This window comes from Cetorhinus maximus, chromosome 9 (genome assembly GCF_964194155.1).
Source record: "Cetorhinus maximus chromosome 9, sCetMax3.hap1.1, whole genome shotgun sequence".
Taxonomy (NCBI): Eukaryota; Metazoa; Chordata; class Chondrichthyes; order Lamniformes; family Cetorhinidae; genus Cetorhinus; species Cetorhinus maximus.
Window position 1 is genome coordinate 111453075 of NC_135887.1, and position 17310 is coordinate 111470384.

Below are 17310 nucleotides of genomic sequence, written 5' to 3' on the forward strand. Positions count from 1 at the left end.
TTATTAGTGAGACTATAAGTATTAACTGTGTTCCACCTGTTCGAGTTCTTGCTGTCGCAGTTATTATAGATGCCATACCTTGAACTGAAGACTTCTTTAAAATAAAGGCTTAATTTGGAGTGAGCACATTTTGAATCATAGAATGATACAGCAAAGAAAGCAGTCATTCGGTCTATTGCGCCTATGCTGGCTCTTTGGTAGAGCTATCCAATTAGAAACACTCCCCAGCTCTTTCCTCCTAGCCCTTCACATTCTTTCCTTGCAAGTGTTTATCCAATTCTCTTTTGAGATTGAACATACTTACACTGCTCTTTCAGGAAGAGCACTCCAGATAACATATTTCCTCATGTCCTTACTTGGTGCAACAATAGTACTGGCAAGTTGGCTGTGGATCTCATGTTCCTATGGCGGTGTTACTTGCAGATGGGCAACTTTGATATTTCATCAAGCTATGGATCCATACTGAAAATCTGAAATAAAACGCATGAACACTGGAAATAGTCAGCAGGTCAGGCAACATCTGTTACAAGTCTGTTTTAAACTTGCTCTGCTTTTCACTAAGCCTTCTTTCGAAAGACATTAACTGAGGTACTGTTCCAAGAGCAGCAATGTAGTAGTCATCCAACACTAAGTCCAAGTGGCACACATTCAATCATTAGGCTATTCAGCTTTGAGGCCTTCACAGCAAGCTACCTTTGTCCTTCCCAATTCTCAACATCAACATCCACCAGGAATATGCGATGTGACTGTCGCTAACAAGGCCAGCATTTATTATGCATCACTACAGTTCTTGAGAAGATGATAGGTAGGGAGCTGTCTTTTTGAAGTGTTTGTCGTTTAGGGGTACACCCACAGTGCTGTTAGGGTAGGAGCTATAGGATTTTGACTCAGTGACAGTGAACGAAAGGTGATATAATTCCAAATCAGGATGGTGTATTACTTGGAGATGAACTTGCAGGTGGTGGTGTTCCCATATGTCTGCTGCAGTTCATGGGTTTGGGAGGTGTGTCAAAGGAGGCTTGGGGAGTTACTGCAGTGCATCTTGTAGATGCTGCCAATCTGCACCGTTGGTGGAGGGAGTGAAAGTTTAAGGTGGTGGAAGAGGTGCTGATCTAGCAGATTTCTTTGCCCTTGATGATGTCAAAGTTCTTGACATTGGAGCTGCTCTCTTCTAGGCAAGTGGCAAGCCTTCCATCACACTCCTGATTTGTGCCTTGTAGGTAATGGACAGGCTTTGGGGAGTCAGGAGGTGAGTTACTTGCCACAGCCTCTGACCTCTTGTCGCCACAGTATTTATATGGCTGGGCTGATTAAGTTTCTGGTCAATAGTAACCTCAGAATGTTGATGGTGGGGATCAGCAATAGGAATGTCATGGGGAGCTGATTAGATTTTCTCTTTTGGAGATGGTCATTGCCTGGCACATGTGCCACAAATGTTTCTTGCCATTTATCAACCCAAACCTGAATATTGTCTCGGTCTTACAGCATGTGGAAATTGATTGTTCGAGTATCTGAGGAGTTGTGAATATGCAATCATCAGTAAACATTCCCACATCTGACCTTATGGTGGAGGAATGGTCAGGACACTGCCCTGAGGAACTCTTGCAGAACTGTCTTGGGGCTGAGATGAATGGCCTCCAACAACCATAACTATCTTCCTTTATGCTAAGTATGACACTGAGTGGAAACTTTGTCCCCTAATCCCCATTAATTTTAATTTTGCTAGGACTCTTTGATGCCACACTCAGTCAGATGCTACCTTGATATCAAGGACAGTCACTCTCACCTCACCTCAAGCTCAGCTCTTTTGTCCATGTTTTGACCAAGCCTGTAATGAGGTCAGGAGTTGCGTGGTCCTGATGGAACCCAAAATGAGTATTGTTGAGCAGGTTATCGCTGAGTAAATGCCACCTGATAACACTGTTGACCACACACACCTTCCTTCACTTTGCTGCTGATTGAGTGCCGACTGATGGGGTGGTAATTGGCCAGATTCGATTTGTCCTGTTTTTTGTGGACAGGGTATACCTGGATAATTTCCACATCGTCAGGTAGATGCCTGTATTGTCCCTGTACTGGGACAGTTTGGCTAGGGGTGCAACTAGTCCTGCAGCCGCAAGTCTTCAGTGCTACTGTCGTAATGTGGCCAGGGTGTGTTGCCTTTGCTCTGTTATCTTCGCTTTGTTGTCTTCAGCCGTTTCTTGGTAGCATGTGGGGTGAATTGAATTGGCTGAAGACTGGCATCTGTGATGTTGTGGACCTCAGGAGGAGGTCGAGATGGATCATCCACTTGGCGCTTCAGCCTTGTCTTTTGCTCTGACATGCTGGGCTTCCCCATCATTGAGGTTGGGAATGTTTGTGTGTGGAGCCTCCTCCTGTTAGTTTAATTATCCATCGCCATTTACAACTGGATGTGGCAAGACTGCACTGCAGATCTTTAATCTGGTGCATTGGTTGTGGGACCACTGCTTTCTTTATAGCATGCTGTCATATAAGCAGGTATTGAGCTGCATTAAGAACCCTGGTATTTCTCTTCAATTTCCCCTTTGTCAGTAGGGATTTTTTGAATGCCCAGTATTATTTCGGGTGCTTTTTTCTCTCTCACGTATCTTCATGCCAGGACTGGAATGTATTCCAGTCAACTGATTTGAGGTAATGTTTTCATAAGAACCTTAAATTACTGATGTGATCCAGGAAAGAGCCACAAATTGTGATATATATTAGAAATTGGATACAAACTACTGATAACAAGCGCATCAATAATGCAAAAGCAATTAATACTGCACCTTTATTTGTATTGAAATACATAGAGAGAGAAGAAACAACTTCCATTTATATCATACCTTTCATGTCCTCAAGATGTCCTAAGTACTTCACAGTCCATTTAAATATTTGTGCAGCCACTGTTCTAATGAAGGCAAATGCAGCATCTGGTTTTGACACAAAATCCCACAGACAACAATGAATAAAATTACCAATTTGTGTGTTGATAGTAACATTAAGTGAGCGATAAACATTGGCTCCTATAACTTGCTCCCCCATTCACTCAGATCATGGCTGATCTGCACCATAACATGAATTAGGCCACTCGACCCCTCCAGCCTGTTCTGCCATTTGATAAGATCAAGGATGATCTGATTGTGGCCTCAACTCTACTTTCCTGTCTACCCCCTATACCCTTCAACTCCCTTGTCAATCAAGATTCTATAGAGTGCATCCTTAAAAATATTCAATGACCGTGCCTCACGCTCCTCACTGGGGAAGAGAATTCCACAGTCTAGCAACCCCCTGCAGGAAAAAAATTCCCTTCATCTCTATCTTAAATGGGCGACCTCTGATTTTTAGACTGAGTCCTGAACAAATGTCACCCCTATTTTCCCCTCTCTTTTTCACATCGCGCCCCTCCCTCCCTCCCCCCCCTCCCCTTCCCTCTCCCCCTCCCCCCCTCCCTCCCTCCTCTCCCCCCCTCCCTCCCTCCCTCTCCCCCTCCCTCCCTCTCCCCCTCCCTCCCTCCCTCTCCCCCTCCCTCCCTCCCTCTCCCCCTCCCTCCCTCCCTCTCCCCCTCCCTCCCTCCCTCTCCCTCTCCCTCCCTCCCTCTCCCCCTCCCTCCCTCCCTCTCCCCCTCCCTCCCTCCCTCTCCCCCTCCCTCCCTCCCTCTCCCCCTCCCTCCCTCCCTCTCCCTCCCTCTCCCCCTCCCTCCCTCCCTCTCCCCCTCCCTCCCTCCCTCTCCCCTCCCTCCCTCCCTCTCCCCCTCCCTCCCTCCCTCTCCCCCTCCCTCCCTCCCTCTCCCCCTCCCTCCCTCCCTCCACCCCTCCCTCCCTCTCCCCCTCCCTCCCTCCCTCTCCCCCTCCCTCCCTCCCTCTCCCCCTCCCTCCCTCCCTCCCTCTCCCCCTCCCTCCCTCCCTCTCCCCCTCCCTCCCTCCCTCTCCCCCTCCCTCCCTCCCCCTCCCTCCCTCCCTCTCCCCCCCTCCCTCTCCCCCCCTCCCTCTCCCCCCCTCCCTCTCCCCCCTCCCTCCCCTCCCTCCCTCCCTCTCCCCCTCCCCTCTCCCTCCCTCTCTCCCTCCCTCTCCCCCTCCCTCTCCCTCTCTCCCTCCCTCTCTCCCCCCTCCCTCTCCCCCCCTCCCTCTCCCCCCCTCCCTCCCTCTCCCCCCCTCCCTCCCTCTCCCCCCCTCCCTCCCTCTCCCCCCCTCCCTCCCTCTCCCCCCCTCCCTCCCTCTCCCCCCCTCCCTCCCTCTCCCCCCCTCCCTCCCTCTCCCCCCCTCCCTCCCTCTCCCCCCCTCCCTCCCTCTCCCCCCCTCCCTCCCCTCCCTCCCCTCCCTCCCCTCCCCCCCTCCCTCCCTCCCTCCCTCCCTCCCCTCCCCCCCTCCCTCCCTCCCTCCCCTCCCCCCTCCCTCCCTCCCCCCCCCTCCTCCCTCCCTCCCCCCCCCCCCTCCCCTCCCTCCCCCCCTCCCCTCCCTCCCCCCTCCCCTCCCTCCCCCCCTCCCCTCCCTCCCCCCCTCCCCTCCCTCCCCCCCTCCCCTCCCTCCCTCTCCCTCCCCTCCCTCCCTCTCCCTCCCCTCCCTCCCTCTCCCTCCCCTCCCTCCCTCTCCCTCCCCTCCCTCCCTCTCCCTCCCCCCCCCACTCGCACCTCTCCCTCCCCTCGCCCTCCCCCCCCCCCCTCTTTCTTTTTCTCTCTCTCAGCCCCCATCACCACCCCCCTCTTCTCGCTTCTCTACTCCCCCTTTTCTCTCCCTCCCTTTCTCTCTGACGCTGACGCAGGAATACACATTGGGCTGTGGCCAATACTCATATACTGCCTCAGTGTTGTAGAGTTAGTTCCTTTTTCATATATAACAGTTTAGAAAAAGTGAGCAAATGCTGATACTTAAATTAGCCATGGTTTACGTTTTGATTGGCAGTATGCAAATGAAATTGAAATCTATTGGCTTATGAGACAGGAAGTGGCCAGAACAACAATCCATGGTATGAAACAAGGAAGTTAATTAAGTACTGTGGCTTTGGTTTTCTTAAGGTGAACCAGCCTGGCAGCTGCTTCAACTTTCTGTTTATGATTTTCTACAAACTTCTGGTATCGTTTCCCTTAACAGTGCTGCCGAAAAGAAACTGGATGTTTATTAAGCCTCGTGGAACTTTAAATCCAAAAGATGTTTTAATGGCAATACCTGCACCATTTCTTCATTATATTGCCACTGAAAATTATTACTGATGCCATCCAACTGTGGAGACTCTGTTGTGACCTTCAACAGTAATCCAGGCCTTCTCTGTTTTGTGAAAGCCTTGTAGGTCATAGCTTCTCTTGCATTGGCAGTGTGGGAATCCATAAGGAAGCTCACTGTGTGGACTACTGATGTTCAAGATCTTTGGGAATGTTTTAATGTCATTCAGAATCAAAGGAAAAAAGGGTCGTACTCCGGATTCTCTGGTAAGTCTGTAAGGGTCAGCGGGGCAATGAAGGACAAAGGTCTAAATTGGCCCAATTAACTCAAACGTATCTCACATTTTTCCAATTTACTTTATGTTGGTAACCTTTATACGGAATGGCGAATGTTGGGTTGAGTATTGAACTGGTCACTCCTGGCCTGTTGGAAATTTCCAGACCTGTTAAACTGGACTTGCAGTGATGTGTTTGTAAAGAATTTAGATTCCTTGCAGATCTAATTAGGATTACGCAATCTTAACTAAGACTGAACGTGATTTGAAGAATTTAATCAGATCAGAACTGGATAATTTTCCTTTGTTAAAATAAGTGCTACTATGCAGGGAATATAACATTGTGTGATATCTACTGATGAAGGCAAGAACCATGAAATCTTTGCCAAGATCTTACATTGAAGTCTTTCTCCCCCATCCCCACCACCTGTCACAAAATAAAGCTTTGAGACTAGGATAAGTGAAAATGTCAGAAGTGAAACTGATCGATTTTTGTTAGGCAAATGAATTAAGGGTTATGGAACCAGGTGGTTTGGTTAAGTAAAGGTATGATCTCATTGAATGACGGAGCAGCCTCATGAGTACCTCCTGTTCCTGTGTTCCTACATCTTGGTTAAATTAGGACATTTTTGACTTTCTACATTAGAGTTTTCTTAAAAATTGTTTGCATCATCTTGCACAGGCTGAACAAAGAACAAAGAAAAGTACAGCACAGGAACAGGCCCTTCGGCCCTCCAAGCCTGCGCCGATCATATTGCCCGTCAACTAAAACATTTTGTACTTCCGGGGTCTGTATCCCTCTATTCCCATCCTATTCACGTATTTGTCAAGCTGCCTCTTAAACACCACTATCGTACTTGCTTCCACCACCTCCTCTGGCAGCGAATTCCAGACACTCACTACCCTCTGCGTAAAAAACTTGCCCCGCACATCTCCTCTATAGTTTTCTCCTCTCACCTAAATCTATGAAAGCAGCAATGGTGTGAGCAGTTTGATTTAAGAGCATCACATGAGACATTTACTACAATATCAAATTAAGTGTACTTTTCCCTTCAGTGTATTGGTATCGTCATGCTTACTATCACATTCTAGTTACATTTTGGCTCCAAGGGCTTTTCAGAGTTGCAGCTTCCATAAAGGAACCTTCCCTTTGCCATTTCACTAGGCAGTTTGCAAAGTGCTTGTTCCATTGTTGTCACTTATCTGTCCGACTACGAATTAAGAGCTCCCTGTTGCAGAGTGATCTTGTGATCTTGATGGGTGGCAACAACCATTCTTCTAGTTTCCTTTGTGAGATTGATAATCAGGTACCCTAAATTGAGAAATAGATGAGGTATCCACTAGGTGTGACATTTTTACTGGTGATGCTGTGAAACATTTCCTGAGGACTTGATGGCTTGTACCCAACAGGAGCTGAACTAGGATTAGTGGCACCTGATAGAGCTCATTTGACTTATCAGCAATCTTTGAACTTTGAACAGCATGGTTAGGCTTTGGTCCACTTTCTGGTTGTGGTGCATTCCAGCGTGGCCTTCTGTCAGAGCGGGTGACCATTGCTGACCAGATCCATTAGATAGCACTTTGTGTGCCAAACTTGGCCAAGGTGGATGATGCAACTATTAAGGTCAATTGATAGATCATGCACACGAAGAGATGTGTGCAGAGAAGTTGAGGTTATATTTTAATAGATTTCTTTGCATTGCTTGATAATAACTGACACATGACACCTCAATAGGTCATAGTTTCCCATGCCCAATATTTCTCTCTGATTCGTAATCATGTTTCATTATTTATTTCTGCCCTCCACTGCCCCTCTGATGATGTCCAGCTTGGTAGAACTGCCCTCATTTGATTCCGCTCTTACCTGTCCAACTCTAATCAGAGCACCTCAATCAATAGCTTCATTTCCCAGCCCAAGCCATCACTTCCTGAATTCCTGTAAGGATCCACTCGTGGCTCCCTCCTCTACGTGTTGACAGAAATGGGATTAGCTTTGACATGTACCACAGAGGGGCCTAGCTCATTCTCTCCACTGCATCTGTGCTGTCACACAGTTTGTTCAACATTCAATTCTCCCCCCTCCCTGCTGAGTTCACTCCAAATTGTCAACTATACCTTCAGTCTTAGCACTTTGGGGATACCTCTAAATTGGCCTGCCTTTCTTCTCCCCTCTTCCTTTAAAACCTTCTTCAAAACTCAGCTCTTTGATCAAGCTTTTAGTTGCTCCTCCTTGGCTCCCTTTTCACTCAGCATTCTTTTTTTTCCACTGTAAAGCACCTTGGGATGCTTCTGTATGTTAAAGGCATCGTGTATAAGTTATCACTTTGTGTTGAAATCAATGTCAGCCCACAGAGCACGTAGTTTTGTATCTTGTAAACAATCAGGCATTTGGTTGAGATGCAGATCCTGCAAACAGTTTTTATTCATGCACTTTATGTGGTTTCTAAAAGTACAGGAATGGTTTGTGCATAATGGCTTCTATGTTATTTAAGCACTATTGAGCATCTTGGTGTTGCTGACAGAGGCTACAAATATTTGCCTGAGTGATGACCTTTATGTCAGTTGACTGATTTTGCTGAAATTGGTTTTAACTTGTGTTGATTTCTGTTTCATCACCCAGTTGATGTTTCATTTAGATACTGTGAAAAGGAGCTAAGTTATAGAATCATACGGAACAGAAAGAGGCCATTCAGTCACCATGCCTGTGCTGGCACTTTGAAAGAGCTGTTTAATTAGTCCCACTCCCCTTACCCTTTAGTGCTGCAAATTTCCTCTTTTTTTAAAGTATTTGTCTAATTGCTTTTTGAAAGTTATGATTGAATCTATTTCTACTGCTCTTTCGGGCAAAGTATCGTAACTCAGGTTTAAAAAGAATCCTCATCTTTCTGTCTTGTTCTTTGCTCAATTATCCAAAACCTGTGCCCTTGGTTACTGACTCTCCAGCCAGTGGAAACATTTTCTCCTTATTTACTTTATCAAACCCCTTAATAATTTTGAACATTTCTATTAATTCCCCCCTTAACCATCTCTGCTCTGAGGTGAATAATCCCAGCTTCTCTCGTCTCTCTGAAAACTTTCAAATCTATGATTGATGATTTTTGTTAGGCAACATACGAATTAGAAACAAGAGTAGGCCATTCAGCCCCTTGAGCCTGCTCCATCGTTCAAAAAGTTTATGGCTGACCTGATTGTGGCCTCAACTCCACTTTCCTTCCTATCCCCATACCCTTTGACTCCCTTTACATTCATGACTGACAAGGAAGTCTACCTAACTCAGTTTTAAGAATACTCAATGACCCTACCTCCACTGCCCTCTGGAGAAGAGAATTCCATAGACTCATGACCATCTGAGAGAAAAAAAATTCTCATCTCCGTTTTAGATGGGAGATCCTGTATTTTTAAACTGTGTCACCTAGTTCTTGTCTCTCCCAGAAGGGGAAACAACCTTTCAGTATCTACCCTGTCAAGCCCCCTTAGGATCTTTAATGTTTAGATCACCTCTCATTCTTCCAAACTCCAATGGACACAGGCCCAACCTTTCCTCAAAGATATTAAGGGTTACAGAACCAAGACGGGTAGATACCAAGGATCCCATATGCTTTCTTAGCCTTATCAACTTGTCCTGCCACCCTCAAAGAATCATGCTGGCTGAAAACAGTGTTAATAGCAACTTTAAGATGTGAAAGATTAATGCAGTGTTGATGTCATTAATTGTTACTAGTGTATGCTTGGAAAAACATATTGATCAACCAATTTTTTTTTCATTTCTTTAATGAATCCAAGGTCTCTTGTTAATTATAAGTTATGTTCTGATTTTCCTTGGTTTAGAAAATTCTGGTTTGATTCTGTTTAGCAATGAAAGTGTTGGTGATTATTTTTAAGCCTTCCAGGATGAGGGTTGTCTATGCTTGGAAATGTAATTCTTTCACTTTTAGACTTACAATGTTTGAGCATCAAGCGCTCTCAAGTCAGGTCTTGCACAACCACTTGTAGAGCAACTCCCCCTTCACTTCGCCCTAACAATGCTCCTGACAGAACCCTGACCTCAGCTCAATTAATGTGACGTTTCCTGGTTGGTGACCTGTTTAGATTACTGTATACAACAACAGCTAACATATAGTGGCTTTAATGTGATATAACATCCCAAGGCACTTCACAGGAGTACGATCAGACAAAATTAGACACTGAGCTATTGTAACCAAAAGCTTGATCAAAGTGAGATTTTAAGGAGAATCTTAAAGGAAAAGGGAAAGGTGGGGAGTTTTAGGGAGAACTCCAGAGCTTAGGCTCTAGGTACTTGAAGGCATGACCATCAGCCGTGGGGTGATTAAAATTGGAGATGTTCAAGTGGCTGGAATCGGAGAAACAATCGTAATATTACTGGACTTGTAATCCAGTGTTCTAATGCTGTGGAGACATGAATTCCTAATTCCACCTGGCTGTTGGAGGAATTTAAATTCAATTAATTAATAAATCTGGAATAAAAAAGTTAGTCTCAGCAGCAGTGATTGTAAAACTACAAGATTGTGTTAAAAATCCATCTGATTCACTCAAGTCCTTTAGATAAGGAAATCTGCTGTCCTGACCCCATCTGGCCTACATGTGATTCCATACCCACAGTAAAGTGGTTGACTCTTAACTCCCCTCTGAAATGACCTAGCAAGCCACTCAGCTGTATCAAACCCCTATTGAAAAGTAAGAATAAAACCAGATGGACCATCAAGCACTCACCTAAGCACTGGAAAGAACAAAAGCGCACCCTGCCCACACAACCCTATGAAGTCCTCTTCATTAGCATCTCGAGACTTGTGCCAAAATTGGGAGAGCTGTCCCACAGACTAATCAAACAATAATCTGACATAGTCATACTCATGAACCATACCTTGCCAATGTCCTAGATTTCTCCATCAGAATCCCTGGGTATATCCTGTGTAGCTGGCAGGACAGATCCACCAGAGGTGGTGGCACAGTGGTATACAGTCAGGAGGGAGTAGCTCTTGAGTCCTCAACATTTACTTCAAACCTCTTGAATTCTCATGGTATTTGATGGGCAAGGAAACCTCCTGCTGATTACTACCTACCTCAGCTGATGAATCTGTGCTCCTCCATGTTGAACACCACTTAGAAGAAGCACTGAGGGTAGCAAGGATGCAGCATGTACTCTGGGGAATTCAATGTGCATCACCAAGAGTGGCTCAGTTGCACCACTACTGACTGAACTGGCTGAGTCCCCAGGACATATCTGCCAGACTGGGTGTGGGGAAAGTAGTGAGAGAACCAACAAGAGGGACAAACCTATTTGACCTTGTCTTCACCTGACCACCTGTCTCAGATGCATCTACCCACCTCAAAGCATAAAGGCAGCAGGTGCATGGGAGCACTACACCTGCAAGCTCCCCTCCAAGTAATGCACAATCCTAACTTGGAGCTATATCACCGTTCCTTCACTGCCACTGGATCAAAATTCTGGAACTCCTTCCCTAACAGCACTGGGCGTGCCTACACCACAAAACTACAGTTCAGGAAGTCGGCTCACCACCTCAAGGGCAATTAGGGATAGACAATAAATGCTAGCTTTACCAGCAATGTTCACATCATACGAATGAATGAAAAAAAACCTGATGAGGAAGGTGGAGTAGGATTGGTGATTGTAGGGCTGGAGGAGATTAGAGAAAGGGAGTAGCAAGACCATCAACAATGAGAATTTTAAAATTGAGGCATTGTTTAAACAGGAGCCAGTGTAGGTCAGCAAGCATAGGACTTGGTGTGAATTAGAATACAAATAGCTGAGTTTTGGATGAGTTGAAGTTTAGACTGTGGAAGATGGGAGGTTGGCTAGGGAAATTATTAAGAGTAGTCAAGTCAAAAGATAACAAAGGCATGAATGAGGTTTTAATCAGCAGTATAGCAATAATCTTTTAAGCTGTGCGTTTATGAACAAAGACTAGCTGGTGCTGGAGTCCCCAGATGCTAGTGAAGAGGACTTCATTAGATTGAGTGGGCTGGTGCTGGATTCAAGCTCTCTTCTCAGAGCGAAGAGGCTGGTTCCCTGTGGAGTGGTTGGATAAACCCTTCCTGCCACCTATCTGCCTTTTTCAAAAATGCTCTCAAACTCATCTTTTTTGGACCAATGTTTTAGACATCTTTTTGAACTTCTCTACTCTTGTACCTTTATTCCTCTTTTTCTTTCCACTGCTGCCGGGTGTGCAATGACTGTGTAATTAGTTTGCAATAGCTGTTCCCATTATAAATGTGGACCCAAAAACATATTAGAACTATTAAAAGAAGGACAGACAGAATGTGTAATTTCAAATTGATGACTAAATTGTGTCTGTGCGCCCTAGTCTAATCCTACCCTGTAACCATTCTTCACTTGAAGAATTCACTGAAGAACCACTCGATGTTTAAAACAGTTAAGTTTTTAGTGGTACTGTGGAAGACATGAAGAATAACAGGAAGCACTAATAAAATAAAAACATACATTTTCAATATTACATTGGATTACATAGCAAACACAGCATCAGACCATTTGACCCAATTAGTCAGTGCTGGTGTTTATGCTCCATATGGGTTGCCTTCCATTACATCCATCTCATCTCTGCCTTTCGGAATCTCTTTATATTCCATTTTCTGTTAAATATTCATCTTTGAAAACATCTAGTCGTTATGCTTCAGTTGCTTCTGTAGTAGAGAGCTCCATATTCTAACCACTCTGAGTAAAGACATTTTTTTCTTGATTGCCTGTTGGATTTGTTAATAACTATCTTCTACTTCTGGCCCCTAGTTTTGTATTCTTCCATAAGTGGAAGCATTCTCCTCACATAAAATATATTATAATATGTATATATTTTATTTGTATATGTGTATGCATATATGTATGTATATATTTTATGTATATATATATATATATATATATACACACACTGTAATCTATTGTTCTGGAGCACTGGTTGTCCAGAACTCTCAAGCAGAGCCAAGCAACTCTCGGCATCATTTTAGTACAGTACTTGAGCAAAAACATAGAAGATACAGTATTTAGATAAGTAAAACAGTATTTATTGAAAATGATTGTTGTAATGAAGAAATATTAAATTAATATTAAGACATATGTAAAAAGCAAGAGGGTAGCCAGGGAAAGGGTAGGCCCACTCAGGGACAGAGGTGGGAATCTGTGTGTGGGGCCAGAAGAAATGGGAGAGATACTAAATGAATACTTCTCATCAGTATTCACCAAAGAGAAGGACTTAGCGGTCGATTTGTCTAGGGAAGAGTGTGTAGATAGCCTGGATCATGTTGAGATCAAAAAAGAGGTGTTAGGCGTCTTGAAGAATATTAAGGTGGATAAGTCCTCAGGGCCAGATGGGATCTACCCCAGAGTACTGAGGGAGGCAAGGGAGGAGATTGCTGGGACCTTGACAGAAATCTTTGTATCCTCACTGGCTACGGATGAGGTCCCAGAGGACTGGAGAATGGCCAATGTTGTTCCATTGTTTAAGAAGGGTAGCAGGGATAATCCAGGAAATTACAGGCCGGTGAGCCTTACGTCAGTGGTAGGGAAATTATTGGAGAGGATTCTTCATGACAGGATTTGGAAGCAAATGGGCGTATTAGTGAGAGGCAGCATGGTTTTGAAGGGGAGGTCGTGTCTCACTAACTTGATCGAGTTTTTCGAGGAAGTGACAAAGATGATCGATGATGGAAGGGCAGTGGATGTTATATACATGGATTTGTGTAAGACCTTTGACAAGGTCCCTCATGGCAGACTGGTACAGAAGGTAAAGTCGCACAGGATCAGAGGTGAGCTGGCAAGATGGATACAGAATTGGCTTGGTCATAGTAGACAGAGGGTAGCAGTGGAAGGGTGCTTTTCTGAATGGAGAAAATTAGAGTTCCACAGGGATCAGTGCTGGGACCTTTGCTATTTGTAGTATACATAAATGATTTGGAGGAAAATGTAACTGGGCTAATTAGTAAGTTTGCAGACGACACTAAGGTTGGAGGAGTTGCAGATAGTGAAGAGGATTGTCAAAGGATACAACGGGATATAGATCGGTTGGAGACTTGGGCGGAGAAATGGCAGATGGGGTTTAATCCGGACAAATGTGAAGTAATGCATTTTGGAAGGTCTAATACAGGCAGGAATTATACAGTAAATGGCAGAACCCTTAAGTGCATCGACGGGCAGAGGGATCTGGGTGTACAGGTCCACAGGTCACTGAAAGTGGCAACGCAGGTGGAAAAGGTAGTCAGGAAGGCATATGGCATGCTTGCCTTCATCGGCAGGGGTATCGAGTATAAAAGCTGGGAAGTCATGTTAGGCCACACTTGGAATATTGTGTGCAATTCTGGTCGCCACATTACCAGAAGGATATGGAGGCGTTGGAGAGGGTGCAGAGGAGGTTTATCAGGATGCTGCCTGGTCTGGAGGTTATTAGCTATGAGGAGAGGTTGGAGAAACTCAGATTGTTCTCACTAGAGCGACGGAGATTGAGGGGCGACTTGATAGAAGTTTACAAAATTATGAGTGGCATGGACAGAGTAGATAGTCAGAAGCTTTTTCCAAGGGTGGAAGAGTCACTTACTAGGGGACATAGATTTAAGGTGAGAGGAGAAAACTATAGAGGTGATGTTAGGGGCAAGTTTTTTACGCAGAGGGTAGTGAGTGTCTAGAATTCGCTGCCAGAGGAGGTGGTGGAAGCAGGTACGATAGTGGTGTTTAAGAGGCAGCTTGACAAATACATGAATAGGATGGGAATAGAGGGATACGGACCCCGGAAGTGCAAAATGTTTTAGTTGACGGGCAATATGATCGGCGCAGGCTTGGAGGGCCGAAGGGCATGTTCCTGTGCTGTACTTTTCTTTGTTCTTTGAGCATCATGTATTTTTGCGAGGAGTCAGAATGCTGAGGTCGCAGACGTGATTTGGTTCCTTTCCTGGCATATGGGGTTGAGGGTGGCTGTGTGTGGATATCACAAATCCTTCAGAGCTGTCTATCTTGTGCTGTTTAACAGTTTCGGTTTAATTTTGTAAAGAACTGAATGAGATCAAGAGTACCATATGTGACAGGGGAACCATGTGGAACTGATTTGAATGTGGTCTGTCAACATTTTTATTTGCTTCAGGACATATTTCCATTTATATAAAACTTAATAAATTCCCTCTGCTGTGTTTGGAAAGTTGTTTTGTTTTTTTTCCCTTTTTTTAACCAAAATGTGATTTTGAAGGGAAAGAATTGTTTTGGCCTGAAATATGGACCCCTTTTAGCTTGGCCGATAAAGGGCTTTTTGCAAAGTATATTTGCACAGCACTGGTGGTCTTGGTCGCTGTATACAATGCTTTTGGTGTCGTGTTTCTAGATAAAGCCTTTTAATTTTTAAAAAACTGCCTTTGTTGAGGAGTTTCATGGTGAACATGGGAACATAGGACTTGGGAACAGCAAGCCTGCTGTGTTATTCAATAAGATGGTCTGGTTATGGTTTCAACTCCACTTTGCCGTCTGTCCTCCATAGCCCTTGACTGTCTTGCCTATGAAAAACACATCCTGGGACATAACTCAGCTTGCTCTAATGGTCTGAAATTATGTTGATGCTGTTCTTGCATAGAATTTGCAGCACAGAAACAGGCCATTTGACACATCTCTTCCACATTGGTATATATCCTCCACATGAGCCTCCTCCCGCTCTATTTCATCTAACTTTATTAGCATATCCTTCTATTACTCTTTCCCTCGCATGTTAATCTAGCTTCATCTTAAATGCATAAATATTAATCCTTTCAACTACTCCAAAAAGCTTTATATTCTAACCATTCTCTGTGTAAAGCAGCTTCTGCTGAATTCCCTATTGGATTTATCAGTCACTATCTTACATTTATGATGCTGAGTTTTAAATTCCTCCACAAGTGGAAACATCTCTTCCTTTGTAATCTTTAAAAGCTTCATTAGATCACCTGTCAGCTTTTTTCTAGAGAAGAGAGTCTCCGCCTATTCAATCTCCCAGCTCTCGCATCATCCTTATCGCAAATTGATTCTCAACCTTCTCCAGACCCACTATCATTGTTGTAATATAGAGACCTGAACTGTGTACAGAACTCTAAATGTAATGTGCTCAATTTTGCAGTTAGGATTTAGTTTAAAGCTATCTCTTTGACTAAGGTTTTGGTCATCTCTCTTAATATATTTTTACATGGCTCTGTCAAACTTTCTGATTCTGCTCCTGTGAGAAAGAAGTACTTAATATGTTAAGGTCACTATGTTCATTCAGGTTGTTGTAAATGTGCTTGGTGATTGTCAAGGAACTCAACTAGAAGACACAAAGTGAGCCACTGAAATCGATGCTGCTTTCTTAGTTAAACTAAAACTTTACTGAGGTTTTGCTTTATTGGATTTAGTTTATAGTGGCAGATATGTTGTATTTCTGTAGCCAGAGGTGCATTTCATAAAAGGAGACGCTTTTGCTTACATAAAAGGACATCAGATTCATATATATTGATGGAGGCGAGAACTCTTGCAAGCAAACAAGTGAGCAGGTGTTTGAGTTACGTAGTGCCTGCTTCAGCAATACATAACTATTATCTGTTGTTAAAAATATGCCTAATCTGATAATACTGCCAAATTCACAGTGTGAGAATTAAAGCTGTAAGCAAAGCTGAAATACTTTTAATGTAATGCATAGTTATTTTTAGAAAGCTTATTGAAGCAGCCTGTAGCTTTAAGTGATTTGATTGGTTATTTGAACTACTTGAGAACGGCAGGACAAATAGACTGCTTTATACCTGTGTCATGGTGTTAAGAGAATGGAAAGGCTAAAGATTGTAACAACTGAGATAATTATGAATATTAAGTGCTCTTAATCTAGTCCGACCTCTGGTTGAAGCCTCACTGACATCTTGATTAGCGCGTCTATCTAAAAGCAAAAGAACACCTATTTTATGAAGGGGTCTCTCTCATGTCTTGAAACCATGGTTAGAATTGGGTCACTCTGGCTGTTGTTGATTTCTGTTGGGAGTGAGAGTGATGGAACCCAGGGTGCTGGAATCTGGAAAATTTAGCAGTAAAGGAAATGCATCTGTCAGATACAGGTGTGCAACAAAGACTCATTTTCAAAGGAAGGCAAGCGAGAGCTACTATTATTTTATTGGATTACCTTTTTGTGTTGTAGTTGATGCTAGGTATTAAGGAATGCATTGATTTCAGCCCGGGGTTTATGTATTGGCACTGGGTTCAGCAATGTATAGCTTCAATAAGAAAGTAACCTGTCAACTACGCACAGTTCTGGCTGAAATGAAAGTGTTTATTCAATTCAGGTTGGTTTTGGAACTATATATGTGAAGCTTGCTGGGGCAGGCCTAAATAAGTGGCCTGGAACTCCAAAAGAAACTAAAAAGCATAAGTTGTGAAGGGAAAAGAATCCTTCAAGAATGAAATGTTTACATGTAGCAGGAGAGACCTGCCTTAGAATCCTGTAGCATTCAAGTGGGGGAAAATAATTGGACCATTTGGAGAAAAAAAAAGCAGGGATTTTGTCTGAGAACTGGAAGAAAACATCTAATTCTGATAAGCAAAAAAAGAAAGGCCTGAATTGGGGAATTATGGTTCAGTAACATCAATTACTGTGTGGGGAAAATGTTTGGGAGTATTTCATGGATTTCTGATCACTTAAAGACCTCGGAGTCATTAAGTGTATCTAAGATGGCTTTGGAATAGTCTCGTAAATCTTCTTTTGAGATAGTTTACTCTCAAACAGGAATTATCCAGTGGATGTAATTCTGAAATTTCATAATATATTTGAATACTTTCCAAAATATGTTAAATGCAGAAGAAGCAGCACACTAGAATTAAAGGTGAGATTGATCCCCTAGATAATAAAGGGCACCAGACAA

General features: G+C 43.8%; 1 protein-coding gene across 4 annotated transcripts in view; it reads left to right on the forward strand.

The window, feature by feature from the left end:
• usp47 (ubiquitin specific peptidase 47) overlaps positions 1-17310 on the forward strand; it is a 153324-nt gene that overhangs the window by 31217 nt on the left and 104797 nt on the right. The window contains exon 1 of one of the 4 annotated variants that reach the window (XM_078549356.1): positions 4981-5422. The exons of the other annotated variants lie outside the window; for them this stretch is intronic. Within the exon in view, the coding sequence (XP_078405482.1) occupies positions 5348-5422 (75 nt within the window). The 5' untranslated portion in view covers positions 4981-5347. Of the gene's footprint in view, positions 1-4980; positions 5423-17310 lie in introns of those variants that run through there. 4 annotated transcript variants of the gene reach the window in all.